Source organism: Bactrocera latifrons, unplaced genomic scaffold (genome assembly GCF_001853355.1).
Source record: "Bactrocera latifrons isolate USDA-ARS-PBARC rearing strain unplaced genomic scaffold, ASM185335v1 scaffold_55, whole genome shotgun sequence".
Lineage (NCBI taxonomy): Eukaryota > Metazoa > Arthropoda > Insecta > Diptera > Tephritidae > Bactrocera > Bactrocera latifrons.
Window position 1 is genome coordinate 1,122,711 of NW_017537212.1, and position 15,572 is coordinate 1,138,282.

Consider the following 15,572-nt stretch of genomic DNA (forward strand, 5'->3'; position numbering starts at 1 on the left):
CGAATTTGAACGACGTGATTGCGTCTAAGTGTGGGTGTGTTTGGGTTTAAGAAAATATAAATAAACTGTAAATACTATACGTATGACTGTGGGTGTGGAGTTGCAGCAGCAAATTGTTCAATTTGTTTCCATTGCCTTTTAATTTCGAGAAAAGCTTAAAAACTTAGCATGCAAAAGGAATATGAGAGTGTGGAACAAAACAGAATACAGAAATAACTTTGCAATCATTGCTTAAAAAACCAATTGCTCTACAAAGACCTCATATTTGCCACATAACATGCACTAAGTTTAAAGGAGATGAATGCATCGCCATGCCGCACAGGATAAATATGTGTGTACATATATATATATACTTATGCAATGCATATTCCAAGAGAAGTGTAAACTGAAGCTCATAAATTTTTTAAATGCGTGCAAGTCGAAAATTTATGGCACCGAATAGAGTTCGAGAGCCAATTGCAATCGCTCGAGCGTTTGAGCAAGAGCCTTTAAGGACTGCAGAAGTGCAAACTATATACATAGGATTGTAGGTATCCCACTTCAATAGTAAAATACTCGCAGACAATCACGAATGAAAACTTTACGGCTACAGCTCAACAACTCAAAAAGTCGCAAGTCTCTCTTAATTCGAAAAATGGCGAAATGTGAAAGCATTCAACAAGAGCAGCTGAACTTAGTCCAGTGTCACTATCCGGCAGTTTGATTGATTGCTATCGGGTACGAATGTCTGTAGCACTTAGCCCGATTGCGAGGCCGAAATATGCTACCATCGGCCATAACAATATAAATGGTTGGCAATAAGCGAAAAAATCGGGATATCGATCTGCCTTAGAGTCTTTGATTGATGGCGCACGCACGCACCCACATATAAGTGGTGTCAGCGTCAGTTGGAAAACGAACGGATTGAAGAATTTTCCTCCCATTTGCATACTAACAAAGCGGGGCGTATATTCGCTGAAAAATGCCTCTGCGCTGTTGGCTGACTGCAGGTGACGTTTCGCTTGTATGCAGTGACTTTTATGGTCCTCAAATTGAGTGGAATTTACAGCTTGATAAACGAGTTTACTCCCGTAAGCCACGATTGATAGATCGAGTAATAATTTTAAAAGGAGGTCTTTATGAAGACAATATTGCAATATTAAAACTGCTGCCAATGTTTTTGTACGTAAAAAACTCGGAAGTGGGAGCGGAAATTTTGAATTTTCTCTCTAGAGTTATGACCCAATTTTTATGAATGACAATAATCTTTATTGCGCTGACTAAATCTCTCTAAAATCATCTACTTTGTAACGAAAACTAAAAAAATTGCAACTGAAAAGTAAACTTTAATACGCATCGCACTTAAAATGCCAAAGAAAAAACGAAATGATAACGTAAAGCATTCCGTGAACACGTTTGACTACCATTGCTACTGCCACCATCCTTGCGGTTGGGCAACACGCCCAGTACACCGCCAATGGGACGCTGCGTGCCGCCACTAACTCCTGCTGCCGCGAGCAGTAATTGCTGCTTCTTGATGATCTGCTGATCGGGAACAAAACTGGGCGAGGACTTTTTGGCATTTTCACGTGACGGCTTTGCGCTGCCACCACTAACGCCACTGTTGCTGTTTTTGTTATTGTTTACACTTTCACTGCTGCCACTATTACCCGCACTCAACATTGGTCTGAAGGTCTCCGCTTCGTATTCCAGCGGCGAAATGCCCGCCGTGGTAGCCAGTTTGCGTTTTTCAGCTTTCGACGCTGTGGCGGCTGCTGCAGCAGCAGCAATGTCTTTCTCTTTTGGGCCCTGATATGGTTGAAACTCGGGAAAAATTGCTTGTATTTTCTCGTAATGTTCGAAAAGCTTCGGAATGCGCGTATCTGTGAATGAGGCAACCGTGAGTTTTTCGTGCGTTTGCAAGGGTAACAGTGACTCCTTGATTTGTTTTGTTGCCTTGACAGGTAACTTCGAATAGCTGGTCATTTGAGTGGCTGCAGGTTTGGCCGCGTTGTTCACAATGGCTGGGCTAAAGTCGGTGTTGGAGCTTGCTGAGTTGGATTTGATGGAAGTTTTACCGTTTTGACTGTTGTTGGTCGGGCGCATACCAGTATTGGTTGTAGTTGTTGTCGTCGATGTTATTTCACCAACAACCTTCCGGCTCATCTTGTCTTCATATCCGTGTAGACGCTCTGATGACTGCGCTTTCGTGCGCCCGCCTTGTTGTGAAGATTTTCCGGTCGACTTGCTATTTCCGTTCCCACTTTGTTGCTGTTGTTGCGATATGCGGTAGAATTTGTTTTTCGCGTTTGTCGATGCGGGTTGTTCTTTTTTATTCGCTGAAGACTTGTTACCACCACCCTTGCCGCCATTGCCCTTTTCACCAGATTTCCCCTTACCTTTGGTCCCCTTGCCGAGTTTCGTACTCTGTGAACCCAATATGACACCATAGGTTGCTGAGATTTGCTGATAACCGGCCGGTTGTATTTGTTGTTGTTGTTTATATAATTGTTGTTGCTTTTTACTACTTCCGTTAGCGACATTCAACAACTGTCTCTTATACACATCTAGATGTGTATAAGAGACAGCTGTGAACCCAATATGACACCATAGGTTGCTGAGATTTGCTGATAACCGGCCGGTTGTATTTGTTGTTGTTGTTTATATAATTGTTGTTGCTTTTTACTACTTCCGTTAGCGACATTCAACAATGGATTATTTGCGCCATTCGCGGCTGTGTAAACGGATTTATTCGACGGTGTTGGCAATTTAATGGGAATTTTCACGCCCCCACCCGGCATGGCGTTGATGGCGCCAACAATACCAGTTGCTGCATTGCTGCTGCTGCCGCCGACGTTATTGGATGAGATGCGCGGATATTGTGGCGAGTAGATCTGATGAAGGTTCGTTGTGGTGCTCGCCGCATTCGAATTTGGCGTGGTGTTTTCGGCGGTATTGGCGCGGGGCATCGATACGGGGTCGTTGGGGTCTATAGGCAGCGTAGTACCGTAGAATATTAGCGACCACTCACGTAGTAACGCGTGACCTTTTCGCCGCAACGTTCAATTGTTTTTGTTCGTTGTGTAATCACACACGGTTGCATAGTTACAGTTATGTTATATTGTTAGAGCAGTGTAGGTTTATTGTTATGTTTTTTAGTTATTGTTGTTGTTGTTGTTCGGGATTAGTAACAGAATTTAAATTATTTTGATGTTGTCATATTGTCACACAAGCGCAGCATGTAAGTAAATGTATAACAGTAAGTGGTTAACTAATATTAGGCAAGTTAAATAACTATCTAGTTCAGCTTAGACCAACTTACATACTTCTTGTTAATAAGTATATAAATGTAAGATTTCTGTGGGTGTAATAGCACAGCGTGACTTACCCATATAGCGACCCTCGTTGTGTATTTCTAACTGCCAATCGCCATGTGGCGACTCTCCCCAAGTATGGACGGACATGAAGGGCCATTGATTAAAACCGGAACGAGAAACATCATGAATACTGCAAGTATAAAGTTATAAACACTATTATTGTCAATATTCATTGTTACCTACAGTCTAGGCTGTGATATGTTAGCCGACTTATGACTGTCACAAATATATTGATAAATATTTCAATAAAAGAATATATCTAGTGATATACATTAGGTATGAAATACTTATTTGTCTTTAAAACTAAAGTATTTTTTGTTGTATTTCAAATAATTTGAGCTCAGATGGCGATTGTTAAGCTCCTCCAAAACTTTTTAAATAATTAAATTTATTAGTGTCAATAAATAATTCATTTAATCCGAAATGGAATGACGAATACACATTGTTTTCTTTTCTATGGAAATTGTTGCGAAAACAGTGATCGATAATTAACGATAGCTCACGTTCCTTCCTATCAAATATTCTTTTGAAAAAGTTTAATTTCAAAATTTTCCCAATCTACAAATTAGCTTTTGGAACGAAACTCATTGAAAAATATTAAGAATACATTTTGAAATAATCAGAAAAGAAATTCTGACGCTTTCATATCCAAATATATTTAAGTACTACCAAATATCAAGAGAAACAGCAAATTAAGAAAACCAAAACCAGCAAAATCTCCAGCAAATATTAAGTTAAAATCACCAATAAGTTTAGAAAATTACAGAAATGTCTTTAAGACGACAACAACCACAAACGAAGTCTCAACTGAAGATACAGCTACGCTCGTTGCAACCAAGTTATAACGGTAACATAAATGACATTGCTAGTTTCCAAACTCGAAATAACATTGTTGGAAATTTAGAAGAATATAATACACGAGAGCCGCTTGCAGTAGCTAGTCTCGTCTCTTCGGTTACAGAGGTAGTGCCGGTAGCAGCCACTTCTGGCACTTCAACGTCGGTAATACCCTCAGGCGCGGCCACAACTACCGATGCGCCAGCGGTGACCGAGCAAATTGCTAATTTGTTGAATTTGGCGCAACACCTATTGAGCGGTGTGCGTGAACAACAACAGCGCCAGCATCGACGCTGTCACCGCCACCGGCGCGAGTCTTGCTTGTTATCGGTCACGCCATATCAGCGGCCATATAGCGGGGCGCTTGCCACTTCACAGGAACATAATGACAGCAATGACAACAATGCGAGTGGAATTAGCGGTACAAATGTGAATACCGTTAGTATAGGAGAAACGTGTGTGGTTACAAATGACGGCGCCAACTCTACTGGTCGGCAGCAATCGAGGCATAAAAAATTTTGCAATAGCGTCAAAAACAGCAGCAACAGTGGAACTAGTGAGGATAATATAAATTTTCAATGTGCTGTTTGTTTGAACTCGTATCTGTTGCATCGGCCGATGGTCACTCAGTGTGGGCATTTATTTTGCAAGCGCTGTATAAGGCAGTGTATCAGCTGTCAAGGAAAGTGCCCTATGTGTAATCGCAAATTGAATTCCAAGAGCATGTTTAGGGTGTATTTCTGAGCTTTTTGCAAATGTGATTGCTTGGCGAGTGACCGAGGCGACAGGACAGTGGAGGCGCCAGCATCCAATACAATTTGTATTTTGAAATTTTTGTTGACATTCCTTTGTTGAGCATGTTTGTACGTGGGTGCATTTCAATATGTACGCCTTTTTGGGCAATTTCTTTTTTAATTTGAATATTTTGTATGTTTTTTGTTAATTTAGTGCTAATCTTTACAATATCTCCAATATTTGATTATGTACTGTTACACATATCGTATATAGAAATCCAAAAACAAAAAAATATACACAACTTGTTCTTAAAATTGATTTTTGATACACGACTTTGGACGAATATTGGTAAGTTTGTAGCTGTTGGAGTAGTAAATATGGTTACTGAAAACTACGAAAGCTTAGTTGGAAAAAAATATAAAAAATATATCGGTTCACACCTCCCGCTAACTCTGAATGAGCTAGAGGACTAATATTCTACAAATCTATGCTCCGTATGCGCATATTTCTAATATTAGTTCTAGTTCACCAGTCAAATATTAGATGTCATCCGCCGTTTCTCTGCTCTTGTAAAAAAAAAATACATACATATAAAAGCAACGAAAAATTTATCGAGTAAAATTTGCACAAAAAAGTATGTAAAGATAAAGTGTTCTTCGTGCTACCAAGTTTTGTTTTGCATGTTTTGGATTAGTTTTACAATTGTGAATGACTCCAACGACCAAATATTGTCAAAATGAAAATGCATTTTTTTATTTAAGAAATATAAAAACTGAACTAAACTATAATTGTTTGAATGAAAAAAAAACTAAGGGCTACTAAAACGTTTTTTTGATACGGTAAGAAGAATTACTCCACCAAGAAAGAATCGCAACACAATTGCGCATGCGTCAGAAAATATGTTAGTGCAGAGTTACACCGCAAATGCTGCCTGTTTGATAGCTTCATTTGCTACTCTCTGGTGCTTGGCGAATCGAAGATAGCCCTCCGGTGTTCCAATTATGTTAATGGTAGTTAGTATATAATCTGTTACGGACTTACCGTGATGTTAATAAAGTAACTTTGGTGCCTGCTGGTGACTTGAGGTTCAACTGAATGTCCCCGCGACGTTGTGATGTCAGTGTAATTTTTGCTTGTACATGCTCCAGGTAATTGACGGATGAGCAGTGCTTTACAGTTAACTGTAATGTGATATAACTTCTGGGCGGAATGACTCTTTAAAAAGTAAAAGAGGAAGTAATAATTGAGATACCTCATTACATAGTAACGAAAGTTCTTTGTTTCAAGGATAGGTTCTTTACATCGAAATGTTAAAACTTACTTGTCCACATGCGGCGCGTTAATTTCGCAACGCTGTTGTTCTGGCACCGTTTTCCATTTACGTGCCACTTGCACCATCGCTGCCGCATCCATGAGACCATAGCCGAACGAATGGCTAATGCGGCGACCGACGCCATTTCTCGACCATGTTGGATCTCGCAAGTTGGCCGGCTTTGCAGTACGCACCACAATATGTTGTAAATCACGCCACGTCAAATTCGTGTTCGATTCGAGCACTAGTGCTGCTATGCCGGCAGCCAGCGGCGCCGATGCTGAGGTACCCGTATGTGATACCGTACACGAATGATGCAAGTCTGTCGTCACCACCTGCTTCTCACTCTGTCCGCCACTACTGTAAGTGGTCGCCAATGTGGAACTGCATTTCTCCGAATACCAGGGTACGTGACCCTCTTCGGTGGCACTAGATATTGACAGTGTCCAAATGGAGTTTGTATAGCCGTCACAATTACAATTGTCAAACTCACGACCGCCATTGCCCGAAGCCCAAATAAATATGCTACCCTTGCCTTGACGCCCTTTGGTTACACCTTCAATGAAGGCGCGCTGCGCCAATTCCCCAGGACCATCAACAGTTTTACCATCATCGTCGGGACCCCACGACGCGCTATAAATGTCGATGTGTTGCGGATTGAGTGATAGGGAACGCGCCTCGACGGCGTCCGTCACATCGCCATCCAACATTCGGACACCGCCAACACTGGCACCAAATGCAATACCAACCGCACAGATTGAGTTATTGGCGGTGGCGGCCACTTCACCAGCGCAACGCGTACCATGCCGATTTGAATCGGTCATATCATAATGCGGCATTGGATCGTTATCGTGGCTGTTGACGTCATACGACGCATCAGGGTCCTAAATAATGTATGTTAAGAATTTGCGATTGTTTCATGTGAATTGGACTTACATAGTTGTGCTCGATATCTGGATGGTCCGATTCCAGACCGTCGTCAAGTATTGTCACCACGATACCCTTGCCGGTGATACCAGCCTGCCAAGCCGGTACTACATTCATATCCAAGCCGCCACCGCGATTCTAATTACAAGTTAGAACCGAACGAGTTTAAATATGAGCAAAGTGATTGCGAAAGACAGTGGTTTGCCAGCCAGCTAGTACTTACCAAATACCACATTTGCGCCCATTTTGGGTCATTAAGAGGAACTGTATCCACCTGTGAGAGTGCACGTGACGATGTCCTTGACGGGCGCATACGTATGTAGTCACGCTTCTGACGCGACTTTGCCTGCTGTTGCCTAGCCCATTGTACTCTGTAATCCTCGTCAAGGCGTGTTTGATGCAACTGCGAAGGTGTCAGTGAACGCTTAGAGACTTTATGATGAGCGAAATGGTAATGATTTTCGAAAATCTGAAAATACAATTAAAAAAGAAATCAATAAAAAAGTACTGTATATACTGCTTTTAGAATAGTCATCCTCTTCGGAGTTTAAAAACTTGGCAATTCACTTCCAAAAAATAAATTAGCTGTGAAGAAAAAACTCAAATTTTTTGGAGAAAAGAAATAACCAAAAATGCCGAACGCTTGGAATAATATTTTGGAGATTGTTCTACTCAAATTACGCAGCTCCAAGCAACTGTCTCGCGTAAAGGACTACTCGAAGCAGGTGCTGACTAATAGGTTTTTGATAAAACCAGATCTTGGCGATACTCTCAAATCTTCTCTGGCGAGAATGGCTGTGGCAATGTTTTTCTCGCATCACAAACGTAAGTGCTAAGAACAAGAACGAACATACATACAAACATACAAATATACATAAATAGAATTAATCAAACATTTTATCGTGTAAATTTTACGGTCCAGAACCGCGTCGTTTAACTTGCACAGCAAAAGCTGAGAAGCAGGCTAACAAGTTACCGAAGTTAAAACGAAAGGAGTCAAAGCACTGGTACCCAGATCCAGAATACATGAAACAATTCGAAGGCTGCGTTATAGACGACAAAGATACATCACGCTTCGATCGCTGGTCCGGTAAAATACCCCCACAAATAGATCGTTCTTTTCGTTCTAAGTTCATTAACTTTGGACCGGCGCATCCAGCGGCACACGGCGTCTTGCGCATGGTTTTGCAACTTGATAATGAGACCGTTCTATCTGCCGATCCACACATTGGCCTGTTGCATCGCGGTACGGAGAAGCTAATTGAGAATAAAATGTACATACAGGGCCTACCATACTTCGATCGTCTCGATTATGTGTCATGCATGTCGAATGAACTCTGCTATTGCTTGGCCATCGAGAAACTGTTGGGAATGCAAGTGCCCAAACGTGCGCAATACATACGTACAATGTTTTCGGAGATCATGCGTTTAACCAATCACACAGTCGCCTGCGCCACTGCTGTGCTAGATTGCGGCGGCATTACACCACTCTTCTGGATGTTCGAAGAACGTGAGAAGTTGTATGAGTTCTGTGAGCGCGCCTCGGGTGCACGCATGCATGCCGCATATATACGACCGGGCGGTGTGGCTTACGATTTGCCACTCGGATTCTGTGATGACCTCTTCGACTTCATTTGCCGCTTTCGACATCGCATTGATGAATTTGAGGACCTCGTTACAGATAATCGCATTTGGCGTATGCGTAATATCGGTATTGGATGCATAACAGCGCATGAGGCAATGAATTATGGTTGTTCCGGCGCGGTCTTGCGTGCTACTGGCGTAAAGTGGGATCTGCGCAAGACGCAACCATATGATGCATATCCGGAAATCGACTTTGAGGTGCCAGTTGGCGTTAACGGCGACTGTTATGATCGTTACTTGTGTCGTATACGTGAAATGCGCGAAGCATGTAATATAATTAATCAATGTCTCAATAAGCTGCCAGCAGGTGAAATCAAAGCGGACGACCATAAAGTGTGTCCGCCGAGGAGAAGAATCATGAAGAAAGGCATGGAGGAGCTAATACATCATTTCAAATATTATACACAAGGATTTGCAGTGCCACCAGGGGAAACTTATACAGCTGTGGAATCACCAAAAGGCGAGTTTGGTGTCTATCTGGTATCGGATGGCACGTCCAAGCCATATCGTTGTAAAATTCGTGCAGCAAGTTATCCACATTTGGCTCTGATGAATAAACTAACCTATAAGCACTTTTTAGCCGATGCAGTGGCCATTATTGGTTCATTAGATATAGTGTTCGGTGAAATTGATCGTTAGAGACTTGATGTAAAGTAAACAAAGAAGCCGACCGCCAATCGGTTCATTGAGAGAATTTGAATTTCCGATGAAATATAATCGAAAAAACGATTCAAGTGAATTAATAACAAGAGTTATGGATAAATAGAAAATCATTTTAAAATACCGTTAAAAGAAAATTTTGGGAGTATTTCGAAATGATTCTTAGTCGTATAATTCTCAGGACTAAATTGGGTAGGAAGCCCGATTTTTTGGGCATAATAGGTAAGGTCTATATTGCTCGTCACAGGGAGATTTGTAGACTAATTTACTGTTGAGGTATCTGTACTGTTTTAACTGTGAATATATTAATAGTAATAAGACAGTTGAAAGAGGATGGAAGATCCTAATAAGAATTGGAACTACAGGAGTTGCATCGAGTAGTTCAAGCGGAACAAAAACGCAGGCTGTCTGGTCAAAAGCGGATTTTTGATTACTAGAGAATTGCTTGAAGCATTGCTATTGACATAAAATAGAATTTTTGACTATGTACTAGTGTATGAATGTATGATTTTTTCCTCACTCACATCACCTACGACCAACTTTACAGAGATATAAAATTACAACAACAATGCGTATTTAAACAAAGGTTCCTAAAAGAAAATAAAAAGTTAAAAGTACTTCAAATTGCGCATCGGCTGCGCTATTTATTAGTACAAGCATTTTTCGGTTTCGGAGTAATTACATGTATTCGTGAACTTTCAACAATGTGGCAGCACACAGTAACAGCCACAATTAAGTGTCGCTTGTTAATTACTGTTAAACTAATTAAGGGTTAAATGGCTTAATGAGATTAATGCAAGTGCAAAAGCAAAAACAAAAATCTCATCACACTCACACATGCTCATTAATGCACGCACGAATACAAAAGAAGGAAAAAAGTAACTCTTCGCACGCACATACATATATGTACATTAAAAATAAATGGATTAACCAAAAAGTTTGTATAAAAAGACAAAAAAAATTTAACACAGCGCCGCTGTCACCAGCAGGTATATGGCATTAAAGCTCTGCTAAACTAGGTTGAAGGAATACATTTTTGTATAGATGTGCATGTAAATTGTTACCAAATATATGGAGTGACTGATCAGGTCGCTTATATATTGGTAGTCGAAAAAGTCTTTTCGTATTTTGTCACTAGAGGTCGTTGCAGTCATATATCTCCAGTGTTACCAATCACATTGCATCATACCATACAGTGTTGGAAAGGTGAGATTTTAAGTTTGTAGTTTGATTAGAAATACGAAAAGACTTTGTCGACTACCCAATATAAGTGCGTCGCAGGCGAAGCTCACATATTTAGGTGTCGTTTATGAAAAACTAGATTCCACACGTTTTGCCTTTTCACCAAATAAAAATAAAATATAAGAACATAATAGAATCTCTAATAAAATTTGATGGATATAAAAAAACAACAAATTATCCCCTGATCTTGGCTTTTTTCACTATTAGGAAGAATGCAATACTAAACGGTAATGAGATTATAGATATAAACAATTAAGTCTCACTCTTACCTTTTGATTTTTTTTAAATTTAAAATGTAAGGCGGAAGAGGGGAAATTAAAAACAAAACACTCCAATCATCACATACATAACTTCAAAATCCCCAAAAGTTTGCCTACGATAAATAGAATTAAGCAATGCTGGAACCGACGAAATAAATTCATAGAACTTGGTACATATTTGTTCACGCATATACGTATTCGCACACAAATGTTTCGACATGCATATGCACATATACACCCACACTCGCGAAAAATGCAATTAACTCAATTAAAATGAGTATTTATGCTCATTTGTAGAATTATTTTATAATTTAGTGAATTTATGGCCGCCAACAGAATTAAGCGAGACAGGTGCTATTAACGCGTTGCTAAATATGTGCATAGGTACATATGTACGTAGAAGCATAATTCACAAATGAACATGCGCAGCGCAAGGGGACATTAATAGTGTGTATTGCATATATTTAGGCGCCCGGCGATTTATGTTTTAATTGAAATTCCAGGTTTTTTTTTGCTATTGTAACTGGATATTTATAGTCCAGATACAAAGTCTCATTTTAAAATACACTCACACATATAATATATGTAGACATACATACATCTATACATAACATAATTATTTTGTGTGTATGAGCGTATATGTATATGTCACTACTGGACATCTGAGAAGCATAACAATGGTATAAGCGTATGCATGTACGAATGCATGTATGTTCACCGAAACTAGTTGGGCTCTTCACAAACAGTTGCTACCATCAAAATGTATTATCTCCTTTGCCATTCCATTATCCTTGCCCTTAAACACGATGCACACAGTGATAGTTCAGCTTTTATCCGTTTCCTTTTCCGCTGCTATTGCCATTTCCGTTTGCAGGTGCCTGCTTTTGTGGATGACAAGTTCAATTATTGAAAGCATTGTGCTCGGTGAAAAGTTCAGTTTCGAAAGCAGCTTCGCATGCGAATGAAATTCCAATTACAAATGCATTTTCGGTGCAAAACGGAAACGGATATAGAACTGTGTAAATTTGGCGTTTTAGTTGTGTATATGAACACCAGAAATGCTGTTATCTGTTGCACGTTTGTGTGGCAACTGCAGCTGGCGTGTCGCTTAGAAAAGTGCAGCCTCAGTGGCGTTTGTATGTATTTGCTGGCATGATACCTGTGGTGTGGTGGGAAGTTTGGGGAAATTTAGCTCAGTTTCAGCCAGCAGATGTTTTTCATTTTGAATATTTTATGTTAAGTTTGTAAAATTGTAATAATTAAATTTGCCGTAAGCTTTCATCTCACTTTTAGCGATTTCAATAAAACTACATAATTAAAAATATTAAAGCGATTTCTTGCCGGTTATAAAAAATTGTGTCACACACATTGAGGCACGAAAATAGCCGACTAAAGCGACATATATTATTCAAATACGCAAGCATAAAGTACAAGCGCATGCACTTCAAGCTATCCGGCATACTAGCATATGAATGCACATCCGAACACGCATACATACACATGAAAATGCTTGCTCACACACATGCAAGAAAGCGTTTGCTTAAGTCACACACACATTTGGGCATATTGAAAAAAAGGGATGTAGCGCAAACACTCACACCTATATTCTTAAGCGTAAATGTATGTACGGCACTCGTGCTGCCTTTTCGTGAAACGAACGCCGCTTTGTGCTAATTCGAGAGGCAACCACTCGACACTCACTTTAACCGCCAACGACAACTTGGCTGCGCCTGTCGCAGATTGTTTGGAGTACACGCTGCTGTTGCTCCACACCTGCCAACCACTAGTTGGCTAGAAACAACCGAACACGCTCTTCAACTTCCAACCTCCTTACACAAAGCGGCAATGATAATTCGTGAGCTCGTGTGTTGGTTGTATGTGAATGCGCGTGAAAACCAGCTTGTGTGTGTTTGGGTGGGTATAGTAAACAGCACGGATTTGTAAATGTCACCTGACTTGCTTATTCAACTCGGCTGTTCAACAACTCACCACTCCTGCGGTGCTCCAGCAGAACTTTAACAACATCATATTCGCACACGTATGTAAGTGGCAGTGGCACTGCGGCGGCGGACGACAGGTTTATGCAAATTTGGCAGGAAAGCAGCCCGACGGGACTCCAATCACGCCTAAGGAAGCTCTTCTAAGCAGCAATACAGCCAACCAAGCTGCCAAGTAAATACAAATTGAATAGGCAAACATAGCGACTGAATGAACGGACTCCTATTGTTTGTTCCGCCTTGCTTTCACACACACCCACACATAAATGTGGCTTGAGTGCACAGGTAGACGTAGTACTCCACCCTCCCGCATTGCTTGGCTCTAACACTGTAACACGCTGATTGTTACTGGAGCTTGAATACTGACTCCTCGGGTCCCCACCATTCGGCTTAGTTTATACACATCACCATCGAATGAACACGACTGACACCTTCAACAAAGCGACCATCACTTACCATCAGCATAACCGCACACTGCCACATACACTCATGCATGCACTTAAGCATTTATCTACATGGCTGTAACTCAAAGCTTGGCTCTGGCTCTGACTCGTCACTTGCTTACATGCTTGCATAAACATGAGCAAAGTGCTTTACACTTCGAGTACATGTGTACTTAGGCAATAACTCCATAAAAGGGAGCAAACGCACCGTTATAAGGAGCTTTAAACACAGAAGGTGTTGTGTAAACGTTTAGAAACACAGTTCCTTTCATCAACTTCCTAAAACACTATGTGTATGACGGAGAGTGAGAATCTTCGTGATATTTTCAGAAAGAGCGTTGCCCACATACTTTTACAAAGCCTTACAAATACCTTAAAAATGAGTAGCAAATGAGGATTCAGACTAAAAATTCTCTATACAAATACTGAATATTTGGTTCCAATTGGTGTGAGTGTGCGTTCATTTACATCAAAACGATTTGCTGACAAAAATTTATATAAATAAAGATAGTGTCGTCTATTCTGGCTCTAAAGTAATGACTCAGCAAACGTCCGGTGCAAGAATAGTTTAACCTACAACAGTATTTAAGCAGGAGCGGTTAAGAGTAGGGGAACGTTGTGCTCTTTGTAGTGAGTTTTTATTACGAAGATGCACCAACAAATAATTACCACCTTCTAGGAATCTCTTGAAGGGTTGGGTTTTCACGCGCTTCGCAATTTATCGTCTTAATTGCCTTATGCTGCTATACTTTTTATACTCAGACACGCACACACTTATAAAAGTGTATGTGTTTTTATAACTGTACCTTCTTTTCTTTTCGCTGCTATTTCGCACCAGTCAAACAACTGTGCTAAGTGCTTTTAATCAAATCACCATTGCAGCTATTCATTTGTCTCGATCACTTTTCACTGCTTCGAAGCGGTGAATTAGGTACAATTCGGACAGCCGCACAAACGCACGCATAAGAGAGCAAATAAAAAAGAGGCAATCGTTAGCGTGACGTACTAGATGGCGCTACTTATATGAACGAGTGCGCTGCCGTGACCTCAGTGATTGCGATTAGTAGACGATTTTGTCCAGTTGATTCATTAAAACGACGACAGCTTCAAAGGAAGAAATGCGCAAGACAAAGCGATCCGTGCTTCTATATTTTCCATGAATTAGTAAACTCAGCATTTTACTGTAGAATTAAGAGTTGCCAGTTGCAACATTCGGTGTGTTTTCATCTTTACTCTCGAGTAGCGGAAAATGAAGTGGATACGCGAAAAAAAATACAACTTTTATATATATATGGTGGTTAGTGAACACAGCGCGCAATCAGCGTTAGCGTAATCACATCGTATTCTCTGTTGAAAGTCATCCCTAATCCTTCAATGAAATTGGCCAGTTGGTTGTGGCAGAAAGACCGCATACAACTCCAACAAAGTACATGGCAATTAAACTGACTAAAGCTAATTGAATGGGATTAATGGCAACTGATAGATAGAGATAGGTGGCTAGATGAAAGCTAAGGGAAGCAGGAGGCCACACGCAGCATCAGCTGAAGGGTGAGCAAAGAGAACTGTGAAAGTGCTTCAGGAATTACTCACAAAGGTATGCAATGATTGAGCAAAAAAATACAGAAAGTTGTTAAAGTCAACTCGTTTCAACATCTTTACCTATGCGCTGCTCAACTATAGGACCATGATATGTATGTGTGTACATTTGTGCTTCTGTACAGAAAAGAAGTATTGCCACGAAACTGTTGAACTGTATGTTTTTGTTAACTGCCCACAAATGTACACCAGTGTTAACATATCGTTTAAGGTTGGAAGCAAAGCGAAAATCAAGAAGTAGATTTTGAACAAAAAAAAAAAAAAAATATTTTATAGTATTTTTTGTTGTGTCCAGTAAACACTTATTTTATAAAAAAACCACTTACTCATAGCTTCCTTTCGGCATGTGAAAGAAACCAAATTAATAATTAATTAAAATTAAATTTCACTTCAAACAGTGGCCGAGGGGACCATTTACAAAAGAAAATAAAGTTACGGTTATAACTGTGTTCTCAATATGCATACATATTCGGGGTTTGTATTTGATTATAGTTGAATTTTTATAAGGCATTTTCCTTAAGGCGAGCATTTTTGATTTTTTTTATATCAGACACTAATATTTA

General features: G+C 40.2%; 3 protein-coding genes across 7 annotated transcripts in view; 2 read left to right on the forward strand and 1 right to left on the reverse strand.

The window, feature by feature from the left end:
- Nucleotides 1-15,572, reverse strand: part of LOC108974343 (furin-like protease 1) — a 240,956-nt gene that overhangs the window by 17,452 nt on the left and 207,932 nt on the right. For all 4 annotated transcript variants that reach the window (XM_018942096.1, XM_018942097.1, XM_018942098.1 and 1 more), the window contains 5 exons: nucleotides 7,391-7,636; nucleotides 7,177-7,305; nucleotides 6,250-7,124; nucleotides 5,970-6,143; nucleotides 3,368-3,486 (listed from right to left, as the gene is read on the reverse strand). In XM_018942096.1, coding sequence (XP_018797641.1) covers nucleotides 3,368-3,486; nucleotides 5,970-6,143; nucleotides 6,250-7,124; nucleotides 7,177-7,305; nucleotides 7,391-7,636 — 1,543 coding nt within the window. The remainder of the gene's footprint in view (nucleotides 1-3,367; nucleotides 3,487-5,969; nucleotides 6,144-6,249; nucleotides 7,125-7,176; nucleotides 7,306-7,390; nucleotides 7,637-15,572) is intronic.
- LOC108974346 lies at nucleotides 3,892-5,140 on the forward strand. Of its 2 annotated transcripts, XM_018942104.1 has the most exons (2): nucleotides 3,892-4,203; nucleotides 4,261-5,140. In XM_018942104.1, exons 1-2 carry the CDS (start codon nucleotides 4,125-4,127, stop codon nucleotides 4,935-4,937), a joined length of 756 nt encoding a protein of 251 aa, XP_018797649.1. In that variant the 5' UTR covers nucleotides 3,892-4,124; the 3' UTR covers nucleotides 4,938-5,140. The 2 variants fall into 2 exon arrangements, with proteins under 2 accessions (XP_018797649.1, XP_018797648.1); XM_018942103.1 differs by having other exon boundaries at nucleotides 3,892-5,140.
- Nucleotides 7,760-9,554, forward strand: LOC108974344 (NADH-ubiquinone oxidoreductase 49 kDa subunit). The gene is made up of 2 exons (XM_018942101.1): nucleotides 7,760-7,992; nucleotides 8,090-9,554. Exons 1-2 carry the CDS (start codon nucleotides 7,800-7,802, stop codon nucleotides 9,448-9,450), a joined length of 1,554 nt encoding a protein of 517 aa, XP_018797646.1. The 5' UTR covers nucleotides 7,760-7,799; the 3' UTR covers nucleotides 9,451-9,554.

What these genes read in the sequence shown, in the direction of transcription:
- LOC108974346 (XM_018942103.1), top strand. Translation starts at nt 4,125, where the DNA reads ATGTCTTTAAGACGACAACAACCACAAACGAAGTCTCAACTGAAGATA.
- LOC108974344 (XM_018942101.1), top strand. Translation starts at nt 7,800, where the DNA reads ATGCCGAACGCTTGGAATAATATTTTGGAGATTGTTCTACTCAAATTA. An exon ending in GTTTTTCTCGCATCACAAAC is followed by an intron (nt 7,993 to 8,089) that starts GTAAGTGCTAAG and finishes TTTACGGTCCAG; the next exon opens with AACCGCGTCGTTTAACTTGC.